This window comes from Salvelinus namaycush, chromosome 36 (assembly GCF_016432855.1).
Source record: "Salvelinus namaycush isolate Seneca chromosome 36, SaNama_1.0, whole genome shotgun sequence".
Classification (NCBI taxonomy): Eukaryota; Metazoa; Chordata; class Actinopteri; order Salmoniformes; family Salmonidae; genus Salvelinus; species Salvelinus namaycush.
Window position 1 is genome coordinate 11,753,892 of NC_052342.1, and position 25,597 is coordinate 11,779,488.

General features: G+C 43.0%; 1 protein-coding gene across 1 annotated transcript in view; it reads right to left on the reverse strand.

Moving 5' to 3' along the window:
* Positions 1–25,597, reverse strand: part of LOC120030233 (receptor-type tyrosine-protein phosphatase delta-like) — a 176,217-nt gene that overhangs the window by 35,412 nt on the left and 115,208 nt on the right. The window contains exon 21 of the mRNA XM_038975579.1: positions 24,587–24,684. Coding sequence (XP_038831507.1) covers positions 24,587–24,684 — 98 coding nt within the window. The remainder of the gene's footprint in view (positions 1–24,586; positions 24,685–25,597) is intronic.

Here is a 25,597-nt window from a genome sequence, read left to right on the forward strand (position 1 = left end):
CGTGACAATGTGGCTTATTTTTCTAATTGTCATGTTTCATTTCTAAATGTCGGTGCAAGAGTGAAGGTTTCCCACAAGAAAGTAACGGTTAATGTGATTGGATGTTAATTATTGGACTAGGCTACCTGTATTTGACATTGTGTTATTTCGCTGAACACTGGATGGTTTAATTTTAATTTTGGCAGTGAAACGAGGCTACTCAGGCGAGAAAAAAACCTCACCCAAATGTATAGCCCCGTTGGAAAATATAAATGTACTGTTTGAAAATGTGAAAAAATATATATATATATATATACTATATATACACTGCTGTTCAAAAGTTTGGGGTCACTTAGAACAAGAATAGACTGACGAGTTTCAGAAGGAAAGGTATTTGTTTCTGGCCATTGTCACGATCGTCTTGACTTTGTAGAGAGGACCAAAACGCAGCGTGTGAGAAATACATTCTTCTTTTATTTGAGAAGAGCAACGAACGAAACAAAACAACAAACTGACGACCGTGAAGCTATATAAACAGAAATGGTGCTGACACTGACCACTACACACTGACATAGACAATTACCCACAACAGCTAAAGCCTATGGCTGCCTTAAATATGGCTCCCAATCAGAGACAACAATAACCAGCTGTCTCTAATTGAGAACCAATTCAGGCAACCATAGACTTTCCTAGACACCTACACTGAACACTAAACCATCTACTCTACTTAACCCCCTAAACCATACAACACCCTAGACCAGGGGTGTCAAACTCATTCCACGGAGGGCCTAGTGTCTGCAGGTTTTTGGTTTTTCCTTTCAATAAAGCCCTAGACAACCAGGTGTGGGGAGTTCCTAACTAATTAGTGATGTTAATTCATCAATCAAGTACAAGGGAGGAGCGAAAACCCGCAGACACTCGGCCCCCCGTGGAATGAGTTTGACACCTGTGCCCTAGACAATACAAAAAACACACAAAGACAACCCACCCCAACTCACGCCCTGACCAACTAAATAAATAAAAGAAAAAGGAACAATAGGTCAGGAACGTGACATAACCCCCCCCCCTTAAGGTGCGAACTCCGGGCGCACCAGCATAAAGTCTAGGGGAGGGTCTGGGTGGGCGTCTGTCCACGGTGGCGGCTCTGGCACTGGTCGTGGTCCCCACCCCACCATAGTCACTACCCGCTTTCGTAGCCTCCTCCAAATGGCCACCCTCCACATTAACCCCACTGGATTAAGGGGCAGCACCAGGATAAGGGGCAGCACCAGGATAAGGGGCAGCTCCGGACTGAGGGACGGCAGCTCCGGACTGAGGGACGGATCCTGGCTGGCTGGCTCTGGTGGATCCTGGCTGGCTGGCGGATCCTGGCTGGCTGGCTCTGGCGGATCCTGGCTGGCTGGCTCTGGCGGATCCTGGCTGGATGACGGCTCTGGCGGATCCTGGCTGGATGACGGCTCTGGCGGATCCTGGCTGGATGACGGCTCATGGCTGGCTGACGGATCTGGCTGCTCATGGCTGGCTGACGGATCTGGCTGCTCATGGCTGGCTGACGGATCTGGCTGCTCATGGCTGGCTGACGGATCTGGCTGCTCATGGCTGGCTGACGGATCTGGCTGCTCATGGCTGGCGGAAGGCTCTGGCTGATCCGGTCTGGCGGAAGGCTCTGGCTGATCCGGTCTGGCGGAAGGCTCTGGCTGATCCGGTCTGGCGGAAGGCTCTGGCTGATCCTGTCTGGCGGAAGGCTCTGGCTGATCCGGTCTGGCGGAAGGCTCTAGCGGCTCCTGTCTGGCGGAAGGCTCTAGCGGCTCCTGTCTGGCGGACGGCTCTGTAGGCTCATGGCAGACGGGCGGCTTTGCAGGCTCATGGCAGACGGGCGGCTTTGAAGGCTCAATACAGACGGGCAGTTCATGCGGCGCTTGGCAGACGGACAGTTCAGACGGCGTTGGGCAGACGGGCAGTTCAGGCGCCGCTTGGCAGACGGGCAGTTCAGGCGTCGTTGGGCAGACCGGCAGTTCAGGCGCCGTTGGGCAGACGGGCAGTTCAGACGCCGCTGGGCAGACGGCAGACTCTGGCCGGCTGAGACGCACTGTAGGCCTGGTGCGTGGTGCCGGAACTGGAGGTACCGGGCTAAGGACACGCACCTTGAGGCTAGTGCGGGGAACAACAACAGGGCACACTGAACTCTCAAAGCGTACTATAGGCCTGGTGCGTGGTACCGGCACTGGTGGTACCGGGCTGGGGACACGCATCTCAGGGCTAGTGCGGGGAGGAGGAACAGGGCATACTGGACCCTGGAGACGCACATTAGGCCTAGTGCGTGGTGCCGGAACTGGTGGTACCGGGCTGGGGACACGCATCTCAGGGCTAGTGCGGGGAGGAGAAACAAGACGTACTGGACTCTGGAGACGCACAAAAGGCTTGGTGCGTGGTGCCGGAACTGGAGGACTGGTACGAGGGGCTGCCACAGGAGAGTTAGCACGTGGAACTGCTACAGGAGGTGCAGGACTAGGGAGGCGTACAGGAGGCCTGGTTCGTGGGACTGTCATTCCCAGACGGTTAGCACGCACCTCAGGACGAGCATGGAGAGCTGACTCAGGTAACATCACTTCCCGCACACGCTCTGTCGGGTGGATTTTGTGCCTCACGCACCAACACAGCAGCTCCCTCATTTCACTCTCCTCCAACCTCCCCAATAAATCCTTAACAGTCTCTGTATCATTCCCATTGCTCACCTCCAATATCAGCCCGACTGGCTCAGGTTCCTTCTTAGGGTCCTCACGGGTAGCACGGGAAGTTGACGCAGATCTCCTATCTGGACTCGCCACACTCCCCATGAGCCCCTCCCCAAGAAATGTTTGGAGTTTCCTCGAGGGCTTCCTACCGCGCCTTCGTGCTCCTTTCTCCAGCTCCATAATCCTGTAACCCTCCTCGCACTGCTCCAGCGAATCCCAGGCAGGCTCCGGCACTTTCTCTGGATCGCACGCCCACCTGTCTATCTCTTCCCAGGTTGTTCTCCACTCATCCTTTTCCCGGGTCCATTCCTCCACTAAGCGCTGTTCCATCCTTTCACGCTGCTTGGTCCTGGTTTGGTGGGTAATTCTGTCACGATCGTCTTGACTTTGTAGAGAGGACCAAAACGCAGCGTGTGAGAAATACATTCTTCTTTTATTTGAGAAGAGCAACGAACGAAACAAAACAACAAACTGACGACCGTGAAGCTATATAAACAGAAATGGTGCTGACACTGACCACTACACACTGACATAGACAATTACCCACAACAGCTAAAGCCTATGGCTGCCTTAAATATGGCTCCCAATCAGAGACAACAATAACCAGCTGTCTCTAATTGAGAACCAATTCAGGCAACCATAGACTTTCCTAGACACCTACACTGAACACTAAACCATCTACTCTACTTAACCCCCTAAACCATACAACACCCTAGACAATACAAAAAACACACAAAGACAACCCACCCCAACTCACGCCCTGACCAACTAAATAAATAAAAGAAAAAGGAACAATAGGTCAGGAACGTGACAGCCATTTTGAGCCTGTAATCAAACCCACAAATGCTGATGCTCCAGATACTCAACTAGTCTAAAGAAATCCAGTTGTATTGCATCTTTAATCAGCCCAACAGTTTTCAGCTGTGGAATTAGCAAACACAATGTGCCATTGGAACACAGGAGTGATGGTTGAGAATAATGGGCCTCTGTACAACTGCGTAGATATTCCATAAGAAATCAGCCGTTTCCAGCTACAATAGTAATTTACAACATTAACAATGTCTAAACTGTATTTCTGATCAATTTGATGTTATGGACAACAGTTATTGAAAAAATATTTTCTAAGTGACCCCAAACTTTTGAACGGTAGTGTATATACAGTTGAAGTCGGAAGTTTACATACACCTTAGCCAAATACATTTAAACTCAGTTTTTCACAATTCCTGACATTTAATCCTAGTAAAAATATCCCTGTCTTAGGTCAGTTAGGATCACCACTTTATTTTGAGAATGTGAAATGTCAGAATAATAGTAGAGAAAATGATTTATTTCAGCTATTATTTCTTTCATCACATTCCCAGTGAGTCAGAAGTTTACATACACTCAATTAGTATTTGGTAGCATTGCCTTTAAATTGTTAAACTTGGGTCAAACCTTTCGGGTAGCCTTCCACAAGCTTCCCACAATAAGTTGGATGAATTTTGGCCCATTCCTCCTGACAGAGCTGGTGTAACTGAGTCAGGTTTGTAGGCCTCCTTGCTCCCACACGCTTTTTCAGTTCTGCCCACAAATGTTCTATAGGCTTGAGGTCAGGACATTGTGATGGCCACTCCAATACCTTGACTTTGTTGTCCTTAAGCCATTTTGCCACAACTTTGGAAATATGCATGGGGTCATTGTCCATTTGGAAGACCCATTTGCGACCAAGCTTTAACTTCCTGACTGATGTCTTGAGATGTTGCTTCAATATATCCACATAATTTTCCTTCCACATGATGCCATCTATTTTGTGAAGGGCACCAGTCCCTCCTGAAGCAAAGCACCCCCACAGCATGATGCTGCCACCCCCGTGCTTCACGGTTGGGATGGTGTTCTTCGGCATGCAAGCCTCTCCCTTTTTCCTCCAAACATAACAATGGGCATTATGGCCAAACAGTTCTATTTTTGTTTCATCAGACCAGAGGACATTTCCCCAAAAAGTACAATCTTTGTCCCCATTTGCAGTTGCAAACCGTACTCTGGCTATTTTATGGCGATTTTGGAGCAGTGGCTTCTTCCTTGCTGAGCGGCCTTTCAGGTTATGTCGATACAGGACTCGTTATACTGTGGATATAAATACTTTTGTACCTGTTTCCTCCAGCAACTTCACAAAATCCTTTGCTGTTGTTCTGGGATTGATTTGTACTTTTTGCACCAAAGCACGTTCATCTCCCTTGCTGAGCGGTATATTGGCTGCGTGGTTTATACTTGCGTACTATTGTTTGTACAGATGAACGTGGTACCTTCTAGCATTTATAAGTTGCTCTCAAGGATGAACCAGACTTGTGGAGGTCTACAATTATTTTTCTGAGATCTTGGCTGGTTTCTTTTGATTTTCCCATGATGTCAAGCAAGGAGGCACTGAGTTTGAAGGTAGGCCTTGAAATACATCAAATGATGTCAATTAGCCTATCAGAAGCTTATAAAGCCATGACATAATTTTCTGGAATTTCCCAAGCTGTTTAAAGGCACAGTCAACTTAGTGTATGTAAACTTCTGACCCACTGGAATTGTGATACAGTGAATTATAAGTGAAATAATTTGACTGTAAACAATTGTTGGAAAAATTACTTGTGTCATGCACAAAGTAGATGTCCTAACCGACTGCCAAAACTATAGTTCGTTAACAAGAAATTTGTGGAGTGGTTGAAAAAGGAGTTTTAATGACTCCAACCTAAGTGTATGTAAACTTCCGACTTCAACTGTATATATATGTAAAGAAAATATATATCATTTTTTTTAGAAATGTGAATCACATTTTTATTTGGCGTACCCCAGACGGCATTGCGCGTACCCCTGGGGAGGCTAAAAATGTTTTGCATCTGTAACTCTCACTTATCATTATTCACGATTCAATCTAGGACTATCCATAATCATGGTAACATCCACATTAACCTTTTGTCAATAGGGGGCGCAGTTAGCATTTTTTATTTCTGGGTGTCGCCAAATTAAACTGCCTCATGCTCAATTCTTGCTCGTACAATATGCATATTATTAATTCTATTGGATAGAAAACACTCTCTAGTTTCTATAGCCGTTGGAATTTTGTCTGTGGGTGACCCAGAACTCTTTCTACAGCGAAATCCATGACAGGTACTGCGATGGTCTGAGAGCGAAGCTCTGATTTCAGATCAGTTTTAAAAGTCTGTGTATATCCTATGGAACGACATGAACTGCACCCGCCTTCCCCTGGATGTCAGTAACCAATGAGAAGTGGAATGGGCTTGCTGCGTAGCTCTCAGAGGTTATAAAAGGCCAAGGAGCGAGAGGAGCCTTCCTTTCGACGCTGAACATTGCGCGAAGAGGACCTCACGATGCCATTTTCAAACGCTCAATTTTAAACGTTAGATGTATCCGTCTGTAATTTAATTAGACATAGGTGTTAGAAGCATCATAACGAAGCTATTTTAAACCGAGTTATATCAGATTATGCGAGTATATTGCTATTTTTCGGAATTTCCTCAGTATTGCGCCTTGAGGATTTGGACACGTTGGGGCAAAATAGCTATGGTTAGCTACTGTTAGCTGCTATATCAGAAGTTGAATGCAACGTTTTACAACCAAGCAACGATTCTTTTGGACAAAGAACCACCATGGCAAGATTCTGATGGAAGCTCGTCGAAAAGTAAGAGCTATTTATGATGTTATTCCGTTTTTATGTGGAAAAATGTAAACTCAATAATGGTGAATAGTGATGCCGTTATTGCGGCACTAGTCTGGCTGTAACGCACACTGTATGTCTAGTAACGTTAATTTAAAAAATCTAACTCTGCGGTTGCATTAATAACTAATACATCTTTCATTTCATGTCCAACCTGTATTTTTTTAGTCAAGTTTATGAATAGTTTTTGATAAAAATATTTGTATTTTCAAAATGGCGCCGGGCAGATTGCTTGAGTAGTTGAACACTATTTCCATTGTGTAAGCACGATTTGTGCCGCTAAATATGCACATTTTCGATCAAACTCTATATGGATTGTGTAATATGATGTTACAGGAGTGTCATCTGAAGAATTCTGAGAAGGTTAGTGAAAAAATTAATATATTTTGGCGATGTTGAGTTATCGCTCTCTTTGGCTAGAATCAATGCTCTGGTAACGTTTGCATATGTGGTATGCTAATATAACGATTCATTGTGTTTTCGCCGTAAAACACTTAGAAAATCTGAAATGTTGTCTGAATTCACAAGATCTGTGTCTTTCCATTGCTATGTGCTGTGTATTTTTAAGAAATGTTTTATGATGAGTAAATTGGTAATACACGTTGCTCTGTGTAGTAATTCTAGGAGCTTTGGTGAGATTTGTGATGCTGGCTGCAATGGCAAACTATGATTTATACCTGAAATATGCACATTTTTCTAACAAAACCTATCCTATACCATAAATATGTTATCAGACTGTCATCTGATGAGGTTTTTTCTTGGTTAGTGGCTATCAATATCTTAGTTTAGCCGAATTGGTGATAGCTACTGGTGTTGAGAAAAAATGGTGGACAAAGAAAAATTGTGTCTTTTGCTAACATGATTAGCTAATAGATTTACATATTTTGTCTTCCCTGTAAAACATTTTAAAAATCTGAAATGGTGACTTTATTCACAAGATCTGTATCTTTCATTTGGTGTCTTGGACTTGTGATTTAATGATATTTAGATGCTACTATTTAAATGTGACGCTATGCTAGTGATGCTAATCAGTGTGGGGGGGGTGGGGGGTGATCCCGGATCCGGGTTTCTGAGGCGGTAAAAGTTAATGTAGAAGTGTTTCGAAACATATATTCTTATTTATATAAAAATAATCTGAAACACAACCTAAACAAACAACAAACGCATTCAACAACCTTGTAGAGTCATTGTGTGCTTGGAATATTGGACCAAATACTAAACTTTTGACTACTTTAATACACATATAAGTGAATTTGTCCCGATAGTTTTAGTCCCCTGAAATGGGGAGACTATATACACATAGCAGTAATTTCTTAAAGGTTCACCTGATATGGATGAAAATATCCTAAAATGAAAGTTGACAGTCTGCACTTTAACCTCATAGACATTGTATTATTTCAAATCCAAAACAACAAAACATTTGTTACAGTCCGAATACTTTTGGAGCTCACTGTAGATAATGTCGTACCTAAGCTCAGCATGTGTGACCACAATGAAGTTGAGTTCGATCGCATGCCATTCTGAATTACTCTTTAAATGTAGAATGCTTTCATTTGGCATGCCCATATACCAATATTACACAAAAAAGCCTTGCGATCTGGAGAGCGGCCTTTTGCATCCCCCCAAAGTTCCAAATGTGGAAACCGTACCCTTACCAATATCATGAACAGTAATGGTTTGGGAACATTCCAAGATTTGAAAGATACATACACATTAACAGGCAACTTCCTTTTTCTTTTTTTCCCTCGATATTTACAACTTAGGTCAGCTATGCTGGCCTGCGGAGTCCCTTGGGTAACCCAACTACCGAACTATCCAAAGATAGGATTTCTAAATAAAATATCTCGGCCCCAGATAGACTGATTCTCTATAATATATATACAAAAATGTGAAAACTCATATTCTGAGCTAGCCATTAAAAAAGTATTGTCCACAGATCTAGTTGAATCTGAACAAATGATGTTTGTTCAGAAAAAACGGAAAACGGAAAAAATAAACATGGACAACTTAAAACAAGCAAGTAAATCAAGGATAATGATTGAATTTCCACAAAATACAAAGCAATACTTAAATGGTTTCAAACTACAGTGGAAATAGTATTTAAAAAAGCACCAGTTTAATCTGAAGTCAGGGCTGGTATGCACAAATAGATTGTAGTATTGTACCAACTCTCACAGAAGCTTTGCTGGTCTAGCTTATATACCCTGTTGAATTAGCTGAATTTGCTTCTCTGAATGCCATCCCACCCAAGAGAACACGCTGCAAGCAAACCTTTCAACAAACATTTATGCAGTAAAGCTATGAGTTCATTCTTCAATATGCATATAATTAAATCTTTAATTGGAATAGAATATGGAATAATATAACTTTGGCGTCCCGTAATCCGAACCATCAACTTATACATTTTAAGTTTGTTCACTGACTAACATCAAGATAACGTTTACGATCAAATTGACCCCAACTCTCAACTGCTCACTGTGTTCCCTACGATATTAGTCCTAGTCAATAGAGAGATAATTTCCTTTGATTTAAAAGCCTATTTTCAAAGTCAACACATTCCGCCATGTTTTCATTTATTTTATTTATGCCATAAAGATATTACTCTCTCTGCGACTTAAGAGACCAATGTTCAGCCATTGTATGCTTCTCTGACAACTGTTATATGAAATTTGTCAACCCAAAAACTTTGCTTGCAGGCTGATGCCTATCAACATTATATTCTTTAAAGACAGCAAAGAGTAAAAAAAAGTGCTACAAAAGTAAATTACTTGAGGTTAGTCAATGCACTATACAAAATCAGTTTCAGACAGACGAATCATTTTATTTGAATTGTGTATATATTACGGTTGTTATGATGTGCACTTTTCCCTCGCCATTCTTCAAGTTATCTTAACATTTAAGAGTTTCTGAATAAGCATGCAAAAACATTTTTGTGAATAACTTTCAACTCTCAATTTATCATCTTTCTTTGACAGGTACCCAAATGATTACTGCAAGCCAGTATAGAAGCCCAGACATTACTGACTCCTAACTTCTTGATATCAGTTATTGTTCGCTCTTGTAAAGCTTAAGCACTTCCGAATTATTCATGCGAACCATTTCCTCCTAACAAGGATCCCTTGAGAGCCACTTCACATTCCTTCATATGGTGTGGGAGTGGCCTGCAGTTATTCAATGCTTTGCATCTAAATATTCAATGCTTTGCATCTATTCAATGCTTTGCATCTATTACGTTACTTAATGATGATAGCCCCTTGAATCTCTCAATCAATAAGACAAGATTACTGCTGGCAGGCAGCACTGCTGCAATCATTTTTGGGGGTTCTAAGACCTCACTCTCTTCCATTTAACCAGAGGATACATTTACTGTTAGAAGTTACAACATTAGAATTATTGACAGCGAGAATGAATGGTGCAAGTCAAGGAACAATTGTGACCTGGACAAATATACTTCTCTATAAAGAACAATCTCAGCTAAAGCCCAACACAATTACTGTGCCTTCAGGAAGTATTCATACCCCTTGACTTACAGTATTGCACATTTTGTTGTGTTACAGCCTGAATTCAAAATTGATTAAATAAATAAAACATTCTCACCCATCTACACACAATACCCCATGACAAAGTGAAAACATGTTTTTAGACATTTTAGCAAATTTAATGAAAATTAAATACAGACACATTTACATAAGCATTCACACCCCTGAGTTAGAATCACCTTTGGCAGTGATTACAGCAGTGAGTCTTTCTGATAAATCTCTAAGAGCTGTCCACACCTGGATTGTACAATACTTGCAAATTATTATTTTTAAATTCATCAACCTCTGGTTGGTTGTTGATCATTGCTAGACAGCCATTTGTAAGTTTTGATATAGATTTTCAAGCTGATTTAAGTGAAACCGGTAACTAGGCAACCCAGGAACATCCAATGTCGTCTTGGTAAGCATCTCCAGTGTATATTTGGCCTTGTGTTTTAGGTTACCAGGTTTTCCTCTAGGATTTTGCCTGTGCTTACCTAAACTCAGCAAAAAAATAAACGTCCTCTCACTGTCAACTGCATTTATTTTCAGCAAACTTAACATGTGTAAATATTTGTATGAACATAACAAGATTCAACAACTGGTACATAAACTGAACAAGTTCCACAGACATGTGACTAACAGAAACAGAATAATGTGTCCCTGAACAAAGGGGGGGGTAGTAACAGTCATTATCTGGTGTGGCCACCAGCTGTATTAAGTACTGCAGTGCATCTCCTCCTCATGGACTGCACCGGATTTGCCAGTTCATGCTGTGAGATGTTACCCCACTCTTCCACCAAGGCACCTGCAAGTTCCCGGACATTTCTGGAGGGAATGGCCCTAGCCCTCACCCTCTGATCCAACAGGTCCCAGACGTGCTCAATGGGATTGAGATCCGGGCTCTTGAATGGCCATGGCAGAACACTGACATTCCTGTCTTGCAGGAAATCACGCACAGAACGAGCAGTATGGCTGGTGGCATTGTCATGCTGGAGGGTCATGTCAGGATGAGCCTGCAGGAAGGGTACCACATGAGGGAGGAGGATGTCTTCCCTGTAACGCACAGCGTTGAGATTGCCTGCAATGACAACAAGCTCAGTCCGATGATGCTGTGACACACCGCCCCAGACCATGACGGACCCTCCACCTCCAAATCTATCCCGCTCCAGAGTACAGGCCTCAGTGTAACGCTCATTCCTTCGACGATAAACGTGCATCCGACCATCACCCCGGTGAGACAAAACCGCAACTCGTCAGAGAAGAGCACTTTTTGCCAGTCCTGTCTGGTCCAGCGACGGTGGGTTTGTGCCCATAGGCGACATTATTGCCGGTGATGTCTGGTGAGGACCTGCCTTACAACAGGCCTACAAGCCCTCAGTCCAGCCTCTCTCAGCTTATTGCGGACAGTCTGAGCACTGATGGAGGGATTGTGCGTTCCTGGTGTAACTCGGGCAGTTGTTATTGCCATCCTGTACCTGTCCCGCAGGTGTGATGTTCGGATGTACCGATCATATGCAGGTGTTGTTACACATGGTCTGCCACTGCGAGGACGATCAGCTGTCCGTCCTGTCTCTGTAGCGTTGTCTTAGGCATCTCACAGTACGGACATTACAATTTATTGCCCTGGCCACATCTGCAGTCCTCATGCCTCCTTGCAGCATGCCTAAGGAACATTCACGCAGATGAGCAGAGACCCTGAGCATCTTTCTTTTGGTGTTTTTCAGAGTCAGTAGAAAGGCCTCTTTAGTGTCCCAAGTTTTCAGAACTGTGACCTTAATTGCCTACCCTCTGTAAGCTGTTAGTGTCTTAACGACTGTTCCCACAGGTGCATTTTTATTAATTGTTTATGGTTCATTTGACAAGCATGGGAAACAGTGTTTAAACCCTTTACAATGAAGATCTGTGAAGTTATTTGGATTTTTAAGAATAATCTTTGAAAGATAGGGTGCTGAAAAGGGATGTTTCTTTTTTTGCTGAGTTTATATTATGTTTGTTTTTATACTTAACACTCCCTAGTCCTTGCCGATAACAAGCATACCATAACATGATGCAGTCACCGCCATGCTTGAAAATATGAGTCCATCATTACTTTAAGACATGAAAGTCAGTCAATCGGAAAACTTCAAGAACTTTGAAAGTTTCTTCGCCCTCCTTTCGGCAAATCTGACCAAAACTCCATTTTGCTCCTCCCTTCCTATAAGCTGAAACTCAAACAGGAAGGACCCATGCTAAGGAATTTTCAACGCTGGTCTGATCAATCGGAATCCACGCTTCAAGATTGTTTTGATCACACGGACTGGGATATGTTCCGGGTAGCTTCCGAGAATAATATTGACGAATACACTGAGACGGAGACTGAGTTTATCGAAGAGTGTATAGGACGTGTTGTACCCACTGTGTCTGTTAAAACATACCAAGGCAAAGGGTGGCTACTTTGATGAATCTCAAATTATTCCATATGTGTTATTTCATAGTTTTAATGTGTTCACTATTATTCCACAATGTAGAAAATAGTAAAAATAAAGAAAAACCCTTGAATGAGTTGGTGTGTCCAAACTGTTTTCCAGCACTGTACTTTTTAGTCAAAGTAAATTCTCTCTCTATTGCCTTTGACTATTGTTGTATACAATGAATGACAACCGTAGTAAGCAGAAAAAGAACACAACAATAGTCTACTATAATAACTACAATGATAAGAGACCACTATTTTAGCCATTGTAGATTAGGTTTTCCTCAAAGGCCAAGTTTGCTCTCCACCATCCTTGGTCCTTCTATCGGGTTAGGGTTTACGGCACACAGAAGAGCTGTACAATTGAGTACAACCAACAGAATCAGCAATCTCTGTAAAGCCTGGATGGTCCCTCACCGTAAATAAACTGGCTATTAAATGTAATACCACTTGTTGTGTAAGAGCAAACACCTCGTTGTTAAACATAGTGTTCAATTTCACATGTCAGAGGAAATATTGGGCTGTGTTCTTTAATGAGTCTCTAACTTTTTATATTTCCAATAAGGGAGTTATGAGCTTGATTATGCTCACTATTGGAAATTAAGGTACCTGATGCCAAAGGGCAGGAAGCACAGAGAGGTAAACATGTTAAAATATTATTTAAATGCATAATTCCTTCCTCCTTTCTGATAGTGATATCACATAATTGGTGAAGGCAAGCTAGTGGAAAGGTTTATGACACCAATCCAGTAAGGTCAGGCTACTACAATGGCACTGGAGAGAATAGCAGACGTTTTACGGGCTACTGACCAATTGTGCTATTTTGTGTGTTTTTTTGAGCTAATCTTAATTTATTTTGTACATGTTTCCGGCATCCTTTTCTATGACCGAATAGAGTTTCTGGACATCAGAACAGCGATCACTAACCTTGATTTAGATGAGGATTTTTGCTTCAATGAGTCGGAGGCAAATGACATACTGCTCATCCCAGACCAGGCCCAAATCCCTGACACTCGAAGAAGGAAAAAGTGGCGTTATAGAGGCCGGCGTGTGGGATACCTGACGAGACTACGTCAGCTAGTGGATAAACCACCTCTACCGTCCGTTATATTGGCGAACGTGCAATCACTGGAAAATAAACTGGACGAGCTCTGTTAGAGACTAGCCTATCAACGTGATCTGAATAACTGTAATATCCGTTGTTTCTCCAAGTTGTGGCTGAACAAGGACATGGGAAATTTTAATCTAGCTGTTTCTTTCTATACATTGGCAAGACAGAACGGGCAGCGTTGGGCAAACTCGGGGGGTGGTGTGTGTCTCTTTGTTTTCAACAGCTGGTGCGCTGTGAGGAAGTCTCGAGGTTCTGCTCGCCTGAGTTAGAATACCTCATGATAAGCTGTAGACCACCATATTTACCAAGAGAGTTCTCATCTATATTATTTGTACCTGTCTACTTACCACCACAAACCAATGCTGACACTAAGACCACACTCAATGAGCTGTATAGGGCCATAAGCAAACAAGAAAATGCTCACCCAGAGGTGGCGCTCCTAGTGGCCGGTGATTTTACTGCAGGAAAACTGAAATCCTTATTACTTAATTTCTACCAGCATGTCAACTGATGCTAAGCTACAGGACTGTTTCGCTAGCACAGACTGGAATATCCACAGAAGATGCAATCTCTATTGCACTCCATACTGCCCTTTCCCATCTGGACAAAAGGAACACTTATCTGAGAATGCCGTTAATTGACTACAGCTTAGCGTTCAACACCATTGTGCCCTCCAAGCTCATCACTTAAAAAAAATATATATATATTTCACCTTTATTTAACCAGGTAGGCAAGTTGAGAACAAGTTCTCATTTACAATTGCGACCTGGCCAAGATAAAGCAAAGCAGTTCGACACATACAACAACACAGAGTTACACATGGAGTAAAACAAACATACAGTCAATAATACAGTAGAAAAATAAGTCTATATACAATGTGAGCAAATGAGGTGAGATAAGGGAGGTAAAGGCAAAAAAAGCCATGGTGGCGAAGTAAGTACAATATAGCAAGTAAAACACTGGAATGGTAGATTTGCAGTGGAAGAATGTGCAAAGTAGAGATTGAAATAATGGGCTGCAAAGGAGCAAAATAAATAAATAAATATAGTAGGGGGAGAGGTAGTTGTTTGGGCTAAATTATAGATGGGCTATGTACAGGTGCAGTAATCTGTGAGCTGCTCTGACAGTTGGTGCTTAAAGCTAGTGAGTGAGATAAGTTTCCAGTTTCAGAGATTTTTGTAGTTCATTCCAGTCATTGGCAGCAGAGAACTGTAAGGAGAGGCGGCCAAAGGAAGAATTGGTTTTGGGGGTGACCAGAGATATATACCTGCTGGAGCGCGTGCTACAGGTGGGTGCTGCTATGGTGACCAGCAAGCTGAGATAAGGGGGGACTTTACCTAGCAGGGTCTTGTAGATGACCTGGAGCCAGTAGGTTTGGCGACGAGTATGAAGCGAGGGCCAGCCAACGAGAGCATACAGGTCACAGTGGTGGGTAGTATATGGGGCTTTGGTGACAAAACGGATGGCACTGTGATAGACTGCATCCAATTTATTGAGTAGGGTATTGGAGGCTATTTTGTAAATGACATCGCCGAAGTCGAGGATCGGTAGGATGGTCAGTTTTACGAGGGTATGTTTGGCAGCATGAGTGAAGGATGCTTTGTTGCGAAATAGGAAGCCAATTCTAGATTTAACTTTGGATTGGAGATGTTTGATGTGAGTCTGGAAGGAGAGTTTACAGTCTAACCAGACACCTAGGTATTTGTAGTTGTTCACATATTCTAAGTCAGAACCGTCCAGAGTAGTGATGTTGGACGGGCGGGTAGGTGCAGGCAGCGATCGGTTGAAGAGCATGCATTTAGTTTTACTTGTATTTTAGAGCAATTGGAGGCCACGGAAAGAGAGTTGTATGGCATTGAAGCTCGTCTGGAGGGTTGTTAACACAGTGTCCAAAGAAGGGCCAGAAGTATACAGAATGGTGTCGTCTGCGTAGAGGTGGATCAGAGACTCACCAGCAGCAAGAGCGACATCATTGATGTATACAGAGAAGAGAGTCGGTCCAAGAATGGAACCCTGTGGCACCCCCATAGTCTGCCAGAGGCCTGGACAACAGGTCCTCCGATTTGACACACTGAACTCTATCAGAGAAGTAGTTGGTGAACAAGGTGAGGCAATCATTTGAGAAACCAAGGCTATCGAGTCTGCCAATGAGGATGTGGTGATTGACAGAGTCGAAAGCCTTGGCCAGGTCAATGAATACGGCTGCAGAGTATTGTTTCTTATCGATGGCGGTTAGGATATCGTTTAGGACCTTGAGCGTGGCTGAGGTGCACCCATGACCAGCTCTGAAACCAGATTGCATAGCGGAGAAGGTATGGTGGGATTCAAAATGGTCAGTAATCTGTTTGTTGACTTGGCTTTCGAAGACCTTAGAAAGGCAGGGTAGGATAGATATAGATCTGTAGCAGTTTGGGTCAAGAGTGTCCCCCCCTTTGAAGAGGGGGATGACTGCAGCTGCTTTCCAATCTTTGGGAATCTCAGACGACACTAAGTTAAGGACCCTGGGACTGAACACCTCCCTCTGCAACTGGATCCTGGACTTCCTGACAGGCCGACCCCAGGTGGTGAGGGTAGGCAACAACACATCTCCCATGCTGACCCTCAACATGGGGACCCCTCAGGGGTGCGTGCTTAGTCCCCTCCTGTACTCCCTGTTCACCCATGACTGAGTAGCTGTGCACAACTTGACTAGCTGCATCATCGCTTGCTATGGCTGCTTGGCATCCGACCATAAGGCGCTACAGAGGGTAGTGCATATGATCCAGTACATCACTGGGGCCGAGCTCCCCGTCATACAGGTCCTCTATACCAGGCGGTGTCAGAGGAAAGCCCTAAAAGTTGTCAAATACTCCAGCTACCCAAGCAGTAACAGAGTGCCAAGTCTGGGACCAAAAGGCTCCTGAAAAGTTTCTACCCTCAAGCCATAAGACTGCTGAACAGTTATTCAAATGGCTACCCTGACCTGCACCGGCTCTATGCACACTCACTGGACTCTACCCACACACAAATGCACATGCACATGCACACGCACGCGCACACGCACACACACACAAAACACACACACATGCATATTGATGCCACACACACACTCACACATGGACACACATGTGCTGCTGCTACTCTGTTGATTATCTATCCTGATTGCCTAGTCACTTTTACTCATACCTACATGTCCATATTACCTTAATTACCTCGTACCCCTGCATATTAACTCGGTATTAATCTTCCTATATTGTTTTTTTCTGTTATTATGTTACTATTTTCATTTATCTTTTTAGCGAATTTTCATACTTTTTAACTCTGCATTGTTGGAAAGGGCTCGTAAGTAAGCACTTCACAGTAAAGTCTACACCTCTTGTATTCGGCGCATGTGTAATACAATTCAATTAAATTTGATTTGAGGTTAGTGATTCCTTTTAGGAAGTGTGGAGGAAGGATGCATTGTAAGAGTATTGAAACCGAACAAGGCTCTAGAGTTTACAACCAAACGCTTTCTCCCTCCTTGTTTAAAGATGAAATGATCATGTTTGTTTATACATGAGGCGGTTAGAGTCTTGGATAAAATCTCCCTGTATAATCTCGAGACGAATGACTGAAAAAGGGAAATTTACTTTTTGGACAGTTAACCTTTGATTTATGTCTGATTTCTCTTTGGCTTGGGGATGAGATACACTTTAATAAGGGTTAAGAGCATGTGAACTTTGACCAAATCTCAGTTGTGCGACATACATTATCTGCAGAAATACAGACCAGAATGCAGTGTGAGTCAGTCAGAACAAAGCTAAGCTGCCACATTTTTAACAAAATATGTTGAAACAGTCGGTCGCAACATTGCTCATAACAAAGACCTTTCGTTGTGCTCTGAAAATTACTTTCCATTCCTTGTGAAAATACCAGCATTGGAATTAAAATTCAATGTACAGAAGGTGCAATAACGGTTGGGGCAGCTTGGCAGCCAGCCACATTTTGAGCTCATGGTTTGGATCTGTGGTGGCACAGCCCACAGAGAGAGGGAGAGAAGGAGTGAGAGAGACAGAGAGAGAGTTGGAGACAGAGAGAGAGGCGGAAAGCGAGAGAGAGAAAGAGGTTGACTGCAGTTCCATCACACACAATGCCCGTGAAAGGACCCCGGCGCTCTAGCGCAATTCTGCAGCTTCACCAACATTCAGTTGAACGCAAGTTCATCTATTTAGATTTACTCCCATTGTGTTTCGCACAGAATCTATCTAGCAATAGCGAGCGGCGGTAGGAATACAGGGGATTTATTGGGCTTTAAAAAAGTATTTATAGACACATTTGTGGAGTGACTGCCGAGAGCAATGACTGTGAGGGGAGGGAAAAAATTGTAACTTTACGTTTGGCCCCTGCCACTCTGCTAGAATCAATCGAACCCAGTAGGTTTCATCGTCTGATGAAATCACAGAAATAGGATTATGTCTTTGTGAACGCCACAAACCAAAGACTAGGGCTGTTGCGGTGACCGTATTACCACCCCACCGGCAGTCATGAGTCATGACCGCAGTCAAATTCCACGTGACCATTGAGTCACGGTAATGAGTCACGGTAACCTTTATTGAACTAGGCAAGTCAGTTAAGAACAAATTCATATTTACAATGACGGCATACCCCGGCCAAACCCTAACCCGGACGACGCAGGGCCAATTGTGCATTCACAAAAACAATCAAGCGCTATGAAACTGGCTCACATGAGGACCGCCACAGGAAAGGAAGACCCAGAGTTACCTCTGCTGCAGAGGATAAGTTCATTAGAGTTAACAGCACCTCAGATTGCAGCCCAAATGAATGCTTCACAGACTTCAAGTAACAGACACATCTCAACATCAACTATTCAGAGGAGACTGCGAGAATCAGGCCTTCATGGTCGAATTGCTGCAAAGAAATGACTACTAAAGGACACTTGCTTGGGCCAAGAAACACGAGCAACGGACATTAGAAATTTGAACTTTGGTCTGATGAGTCCAAATTAGAGATGTTTGGTTACAGCCGCTGTGTCTTTGTGAGACGAAGAGTAGGTGAACGGATGATCTCCGAATGTGTGGTTCCCACCGTCAAGCATGGAGGAGGAGGTGTGATGGTGTGGGGGTGCTTTGCTGGTGACACTGTCTGTGATTTATTTAGAATTCAAGGCACACTTAACCAGCACGGCTACCACAGCATTCTGCAGTGATACGCCATCCCATCTGGTTTGCGCTTAGTGGGACAATCATTTGTTTTTCAACAGGATAACAACACCTCCAGGCTGTGTAAGGGCTATTTGACCATTAAGGAGAGTGATGGAGTGCTGCATCCGATGACGTGGCCTCCACAATCACCCGACCTCAACCCAATTAAGATGGTTTGGGATGAGTTGGACCGCAGAGTGATGGAAAAGCAGCCAACAAATGCTCAGCTTATGTGGGAACTCCTTCAAGACTGTTGGAAAAGCATTCCAGTTGAAGCTGGTTGAGAGAATGCCAAGAGTGTACAAAGCTGTCATCAAGGCTTAAGGGTGGCTACGTTGAAGAATCTCAAATATAAAATATATTTTGATTTGTCTAAGACTTTTTTAGATATTACATGATTCCATTTGTGTTATTTCATAGTTTTTATGTCTTTGCTATTATTCTACAATGTAGAAAATAGTAAAAAAAAAAAAAAAATTTAAACAAACTTGAATGAGTAGGTGTGTCCCAACTTTTGACTGGAACTGTATATAAGATCCCACAGTTGACAATGCATGTCAGAGCAAAAACCAAGCCATGAGGTCGAATTAATTTCCCATAGAACTCAGAGACAGGATTATGTCGAGGCACAGATTTGGGGAAGGGTACCAAAAAAGTTCTGCAGCATTGAAGGTCCCCAAGAACACAGTGGCCTCCATCATTCTTAAATGGAAGAAGTTTGGAACAACCTAGACTCTTCCTAGAGTTAGCTGCACGGCCAAACTGAGCAATCGGGGGAGAAGGGCCTTAGTCAGGGAGGTGACCAAGAACCCGATGATCACTGACAGAGCTCCAGAGGTCCTCTGTGGAGATTGGAGAACCTTCCAGAAGGACAACCATCTCTGCAGCACTCCACCAATCAGGCCTTTATGGTAGATTGGCCAGATGGAAGCCACTCCTCAGTAAAAGGCACATGACAGCCCGCTTGGAGTTTGCCAAAAGGCACCTAAAGACTCTCAGACCATGAGAAACAAGATTCTATGGTCTGATGAAACCAAGATTGAACTCTTTGGTCTGAATGCCAAGCGTCACGTCTGGAGGAAACCTGGCACCATCCCTACGGTGAAGCATGGTGGTTGCAGCATCATGTTGTCAGGGTGCTTTTCAGCAGAAGGGACTGGGAGACTAGTCAGGATCGAGGAAAAGTTGAAAGGAGAAAAGTACAGATAGATCCCTGATGAAAACCTGCTCCAGAGCGCTCAGGAGTGGCTTCGGGACAAGTCTCTGCATGTCTTTCAGTGGCCCAGCCAGGGCCCGGACTTGAAACCGAACTAACACCTGAAAATAGCTGTGCAGCAACACTCCCCATCCAACCTGACAGAGCTTGAGAGGATCTGCAGAGAAAAATGAGAGAAACTCCCCAAATACAGATGTACCAAGCTTGTAGCGTCATACCCAAGAAGACTCAAGGCTGTAATTGCTGCGAAAGATGATTCAACAAAGTACTGAGTCAAGGGTCTGAATACTTACAGTTGAAGTCGGAAGTTTACATACACTTAGGTTGGAGTCATTAAAACTCCTTTTTCAACCACTCCACACATTTCTTGTTAACAAACTATAGTTTTGGCAAGTCGGTTAGGACATCTACTTTGTGCATGAAGTAATTCTTCAAACAATTGTTTACAGACAAATTATTTCACTTATAATTCACTGTATCACAATTCCAGTGGGTCAGAAGTTTACATACACTAAGTTGACTGTGCCTTTAAACAGCTTGGAAAATTCCAGAAAGTGATGTCATGGCTTTATAAGCTTCTGATAGGCTAATTGACATAATTTGAGTCAATTGGAGGTGTACCTGTGGATGTATTTCAAGGCCTACCTTCAAACGCAGTGCCTCCTTGCTTGACATCATGGGAAAATCAAAAGAAACCAGCCAAGATCTCAGAAAAAAAATTGTAGACCTCCACAAGTCTGGTTCATCCTTGGAAGCAACTTATAAATGCCTGAAGGTACCACATTCATCTGTACAAACAATAGTACGCAAGTATAAACACCATGGGACCACGCAGCCATCATACCGCTCAGGAAGGAGACGCGTTCTGTCTCCTAGGGATGAACGTACTTTGGTGCGAAAAGTGCAAATCAATCCAGAAAAACAGCAAAGGACCTTGTAAAGATGCTGGAGGAAACGGGTACAAAAGTATCTATATCAACAGTAAAACAAGTCCTATATTGACATAACCTGATAGGCCGCTCAGCAAGGAAGAAGCCACTGCTCCAAAACTGCCATAAAAAAGAGCCAGACTACGGTTTGCAACTGCACATGGGGATAACGATCGTACTTTTTGGAGAAATGTCCTCTGGTCAAAAATAGAACTGTTTGGCCATAATGACCATCATTATGTTTGGAGGAAAAAGGGAGATGCTTGCAAGCCGAAGAACACCATCCCAACAGTGAAGCATGGTGGTGGCAGCATCATGTTGTGGGGTACTTTGCTGCAGGAGGGACTGGTGCACTTCACAAAATAGATGGCATCATGAGGATGGAAAATGATGTGGATATATTGACGCAACACCTCAAGACATCAGTCAGGAAGTTAAAGCTTGGTCGCAAATGGGTCTTCCAAATGGACAATGACCCCAAGCATATTTCCAAAGTTGTGGCAAAATGTCTTAAGGACAACAAAGTCAAGTTATTGGAGTGGCCATCACAAAGCCCTGACTTCAATCTATAGAAAATTTGTGGGCAGAACTGAAAAAGCTTGTGCGAGCAAGGAGGCCGACAAACCTGACTCAGTTACACCAGCTCTGTCAGGAGGAATGGGCCACAATTCACCCAACTTATTGTGGGAAACTTGTGGAAGGCCACCCGAAACGTTTGACCCAAGTTAAACAATTTAAAGGCAATGCTACCAAATACTAATTGAGTGTATGTAAACTTCTGACCCACTGGGAATGTGATGAAAGAAATAAAAGCTGAAATAAATCATTCTCTCTACTATTATTCTGACATTTCACATTCCTAAAATAAAGTGGTGATCCTAACTGACCTAAGACAGGGAATCTTTACAAGGATTAAATGTCAGGAATTGTGAAAAACTGAGTTTAAATGTATTTGGCTAAGGTGTACAGTATGTAAACTTCCTACTTCAACTGTAAATGTGATATTTCTATTTAAACATTTTTATAAATTAGCAAACATTTCTAAAAACCTATTTTCACTGTGTCATTATGGGGTATTATGTGTAGATTGATGAGGGGAAAAAAGAGATGTAATCAATTTTAGAATTAGGCTGTAACCTAACAAAATGTGGAAAAAGTCACGGGGTCTGAACACTTTCCTAATGCACTGTATTATGATTACTGTATGGACTGGTTACCTTATGGTTGCCTTATGCTATGCTACAATCTTTCTATCCACGAGTCTGGGAGATAACGTATAGGCCTAGGCGATGCTGTTGGTTCATTGATTGTGCTTATAGAGTTAGCCTACAATTATGGTGAATTTGTATTTGATTTTTAATAGCCAGGTGAAAGCTCTGATCCCTTATTGATGTCACCATTTAAATCCTCTTCAATCAGTGTAGATGAAGGGGAGGATACAGGTCAAAGAAGGATTTTTAAGCTTTGAGACAATTGAGACATGGACTGTGTATGCGTGCCATTCAGATGAAGAATTGTCAAGACAAAATATTTAAGTGCCTTTGAACGGGGTATGGTAGTAAGTGCCAGGCACAATGGTTTGAGTGTGTCAAAAACTGCAAAGCTGCTGGGTTTTTCACACTCAATATTTTCCCGTGTGTATCAAGAATGTTCCACCACCCAAAGGACCTCCAGCCAACTTGACACAACTGTGGGAAGCATTGGAGTCAACATGGGCCAGCATCCCTGTGGAACGCTTTCGGCACATTGTAGAGTCTATGCCCTGATGAATTGAGGCTGTTCTGAGGGCAAAAGGTGGTGCAACTCAATATTAGAAAGGTGTTCTTAATATTTTGTACACTCAGTGTATATTAAATTGATTTATTAGACTTCTTTAAATGTAGGGGCCTAGACGTTCCAAAGTCTTGCATCAGTGGCTTGTAAGTGTGATGGTGTGGAGATGCTAAACATGTTTATGTTAATTAACGTTCAATTACTGGCAGTCATTTGCATGACAATAACCGTCTGACAAAATTCTATGACCGCCGCAGTCCTACCAAAGACTTCTTCTTCTTCCCTTCTTCTTCTCCGGTCAGATGAGACTTTGGCGAATCCTGGCCGATGAGTCGTGTCACCTTGTCTGCGAGCAACTGAGATTATGTTGTGTTTGCGAGAAGCTGACCTTTTCCGAGCGGCGTCCATATTAAATAGGAAAATGATTGCCGTTCAAAGATACGGCGGCGCGGAGACGACAAGCCTTTCAATCAAGCCCGCTATGACTGGATAAATGTTTCATTTTCACTTTGCATTGGGCAGATTGGAAGGATTGTGAGATTTGGGTTCCCCGGGTGTGACCGGTGAACAGGTTCTCCACAGGAAGCCATCTTTGTTTTTTTCCCCTGAATGCCAGCCGCCATGTGAGGACTGGCTTTCCTGAACGGCAGGTTGGCAGGGCTGTGACACTTTTGTAATGACTGGATTAAAGGGTTCCGGGAAAATAACATTACATGGCGAGACTTGGGGCTTAAATAAACTCCCTGACACATTACACAATGAGTGACACAATGAGTTTAGAGGGCATCCAGCCTCTCTCAAGCACATGAGCCTACACTGTTGGGGTAGCATACGCTAACAAGCATGTAGATTAATGGAATAATTTCAATGTTTTTACATACAATGTACCAGGGGTGAACAACTCAGTCCAAACCGGGACACCCAGTGATGTTTTCACTGTGACCATGAAGCATAATCAAAAGTTGAAATTCTTTAAAAACATCCTAAAGATTGATTCTATACATCGTTTGACATGTTTCTACGGACTGTAATGGAACTTTTTGACTTTTCGTCTGGACCTAGTGATCTATGCCTCATGAATTTGGATTACTGGGGTAAACGCGCGAACAAAAAGGAGGTATTTGGACATAAATGAGGGACTTTATCGAACAAATCAAACATTTATTGTCGACCTGGGATTCCTGGGAGTGCATTCTGATGAATATCATCAAAGGTAAGTGAATATTTATAATGCTATTTCTGACTTTGTTGACTCCACAACATGGCGGATATCTGTATGGCTCGTTTTGTTGTCTGAGCGCTGTACTCAGATTATTGCATGGTGTGCTTTTTCGGTAAAGCTTTTTTGAAATCTGACACAGCGGTTGCATTAAGGAGAAGTTTATCTAAAGTTCCATGCATAACAGTTGTATCTTTTATCAACGTAACGCGCCAATGTAAACTGAGATTTTTGGATATAAATATGAACTTTAGCGAACAAAACATACATGTATTGTGTAACATGAAGTCCTATGAGTGTCATCTGATGAAGATCATCAAAGGTTAGTGATTAATTTTATCTCTATTTCTGCTTTTTGTGACTCCTCTCTTTGGCTGGAAAAATGGCTGTGTTTTTCTGTGACTAGGTGCAGACCTAACATAATCGTTTGGTGTGCTTTCATTGTAAAGCCTTTTTGAAATCGGACACTGTGGTGGGATTGACAACAAGTTTATCTTTAAAATGGTGTAAATACTTCTATGTTTGAGGAATTTTAATTATGAGATTTCTGTTGTTTGAATTTGGCGCCCTGCACTTTCACTGGCTTGCTGTCAAATCGATCCCGTTAACGGGATCTTAGCCCGTCTCAGCCATAAGAGGTTTTAATATACCAACCTTTTGTTCTGAATGACAGATGGCATTTTAATTCATCGAAATCATGAATCCTTCTCCGATAACACCTCCAATCTGACCCTAATATGCAAACAGATAAGAAACAAGCCTCATGTTTACCTCATATTCCTGCGAAAACTTTAGGTTGTCGTTGGCTTTCAAGCGCTCCAGATGATCAGCTAGGTCCAGGATGGGGATCGGTGGGTGGCTGGCCATGCCTGTCAATCAAACAGACGAGAGGTCAGTCGCCAGGGGAGAGGGGTCGATACCACGGTTACAACTAGTGAATCATTATAAAAGCAGCATGTGTGTAACAGGGGGATGGAGAAGTGGATCGTTGTTAGGCAATTTTTTCACTCAAAGCAGTGGCATGCTCATAGGAAGATATGGACAGGAAAGGAAGTCAATGAGAAGTCATCGAACAGACTTCACTTCCTGTAACACTTCCTACTGTGAGAGAAGAATGTTATTCACCCTGAAGCGGCCGGTGGGAGTTAGCATGACGGAAGACATACTCACAAACAAACAAACCAAACCACAAACAAACAAATCACGAAGTTAGGCCAAGATGTTGTCTGCTTTGAGTGATGACATGTTACTAGGGGGTGTAATTTCTTAACTCCGCCTCCTGCGATGGATGACATGGCAATAAGTAACGTGTGGATTAGATGGGGGTGAGATTAACTACAAGTTTACGTAGAAAGGAGGAGGAGAGGGGGATGAAGGGAAAAAAACGGAACAAAACAAAAGAGAGAAAGAAAGAAAGAATGTGGTGAATGCATAAACAAGACCAACTAACTTGACAAATGGAGGTTACTGGGGTAACCGGAGTCACCTGAACCTGCGGAGGAAATGGCGGTATAAATAAAAAGTCTTAGACGATCGTAGAAATGTGATGAATCTTTTGTTTTAGGGGTAGAAACCGTTTGGGAAGGTGACTGACGGAAACTAGAATTATACACTGTATCATCTAAATGTCACATAGATCTGTTAGTAACGCACACATTGACATGCTAGAAGCTAGCCTACGCCACCATGTGTAAATCGGTGGAAAGGACATGAAAACACTCAACAAAACAGAGCCGGGAAACAATTCAGAGACATTGAAGAACTGAGTCAAGCGATCGCACA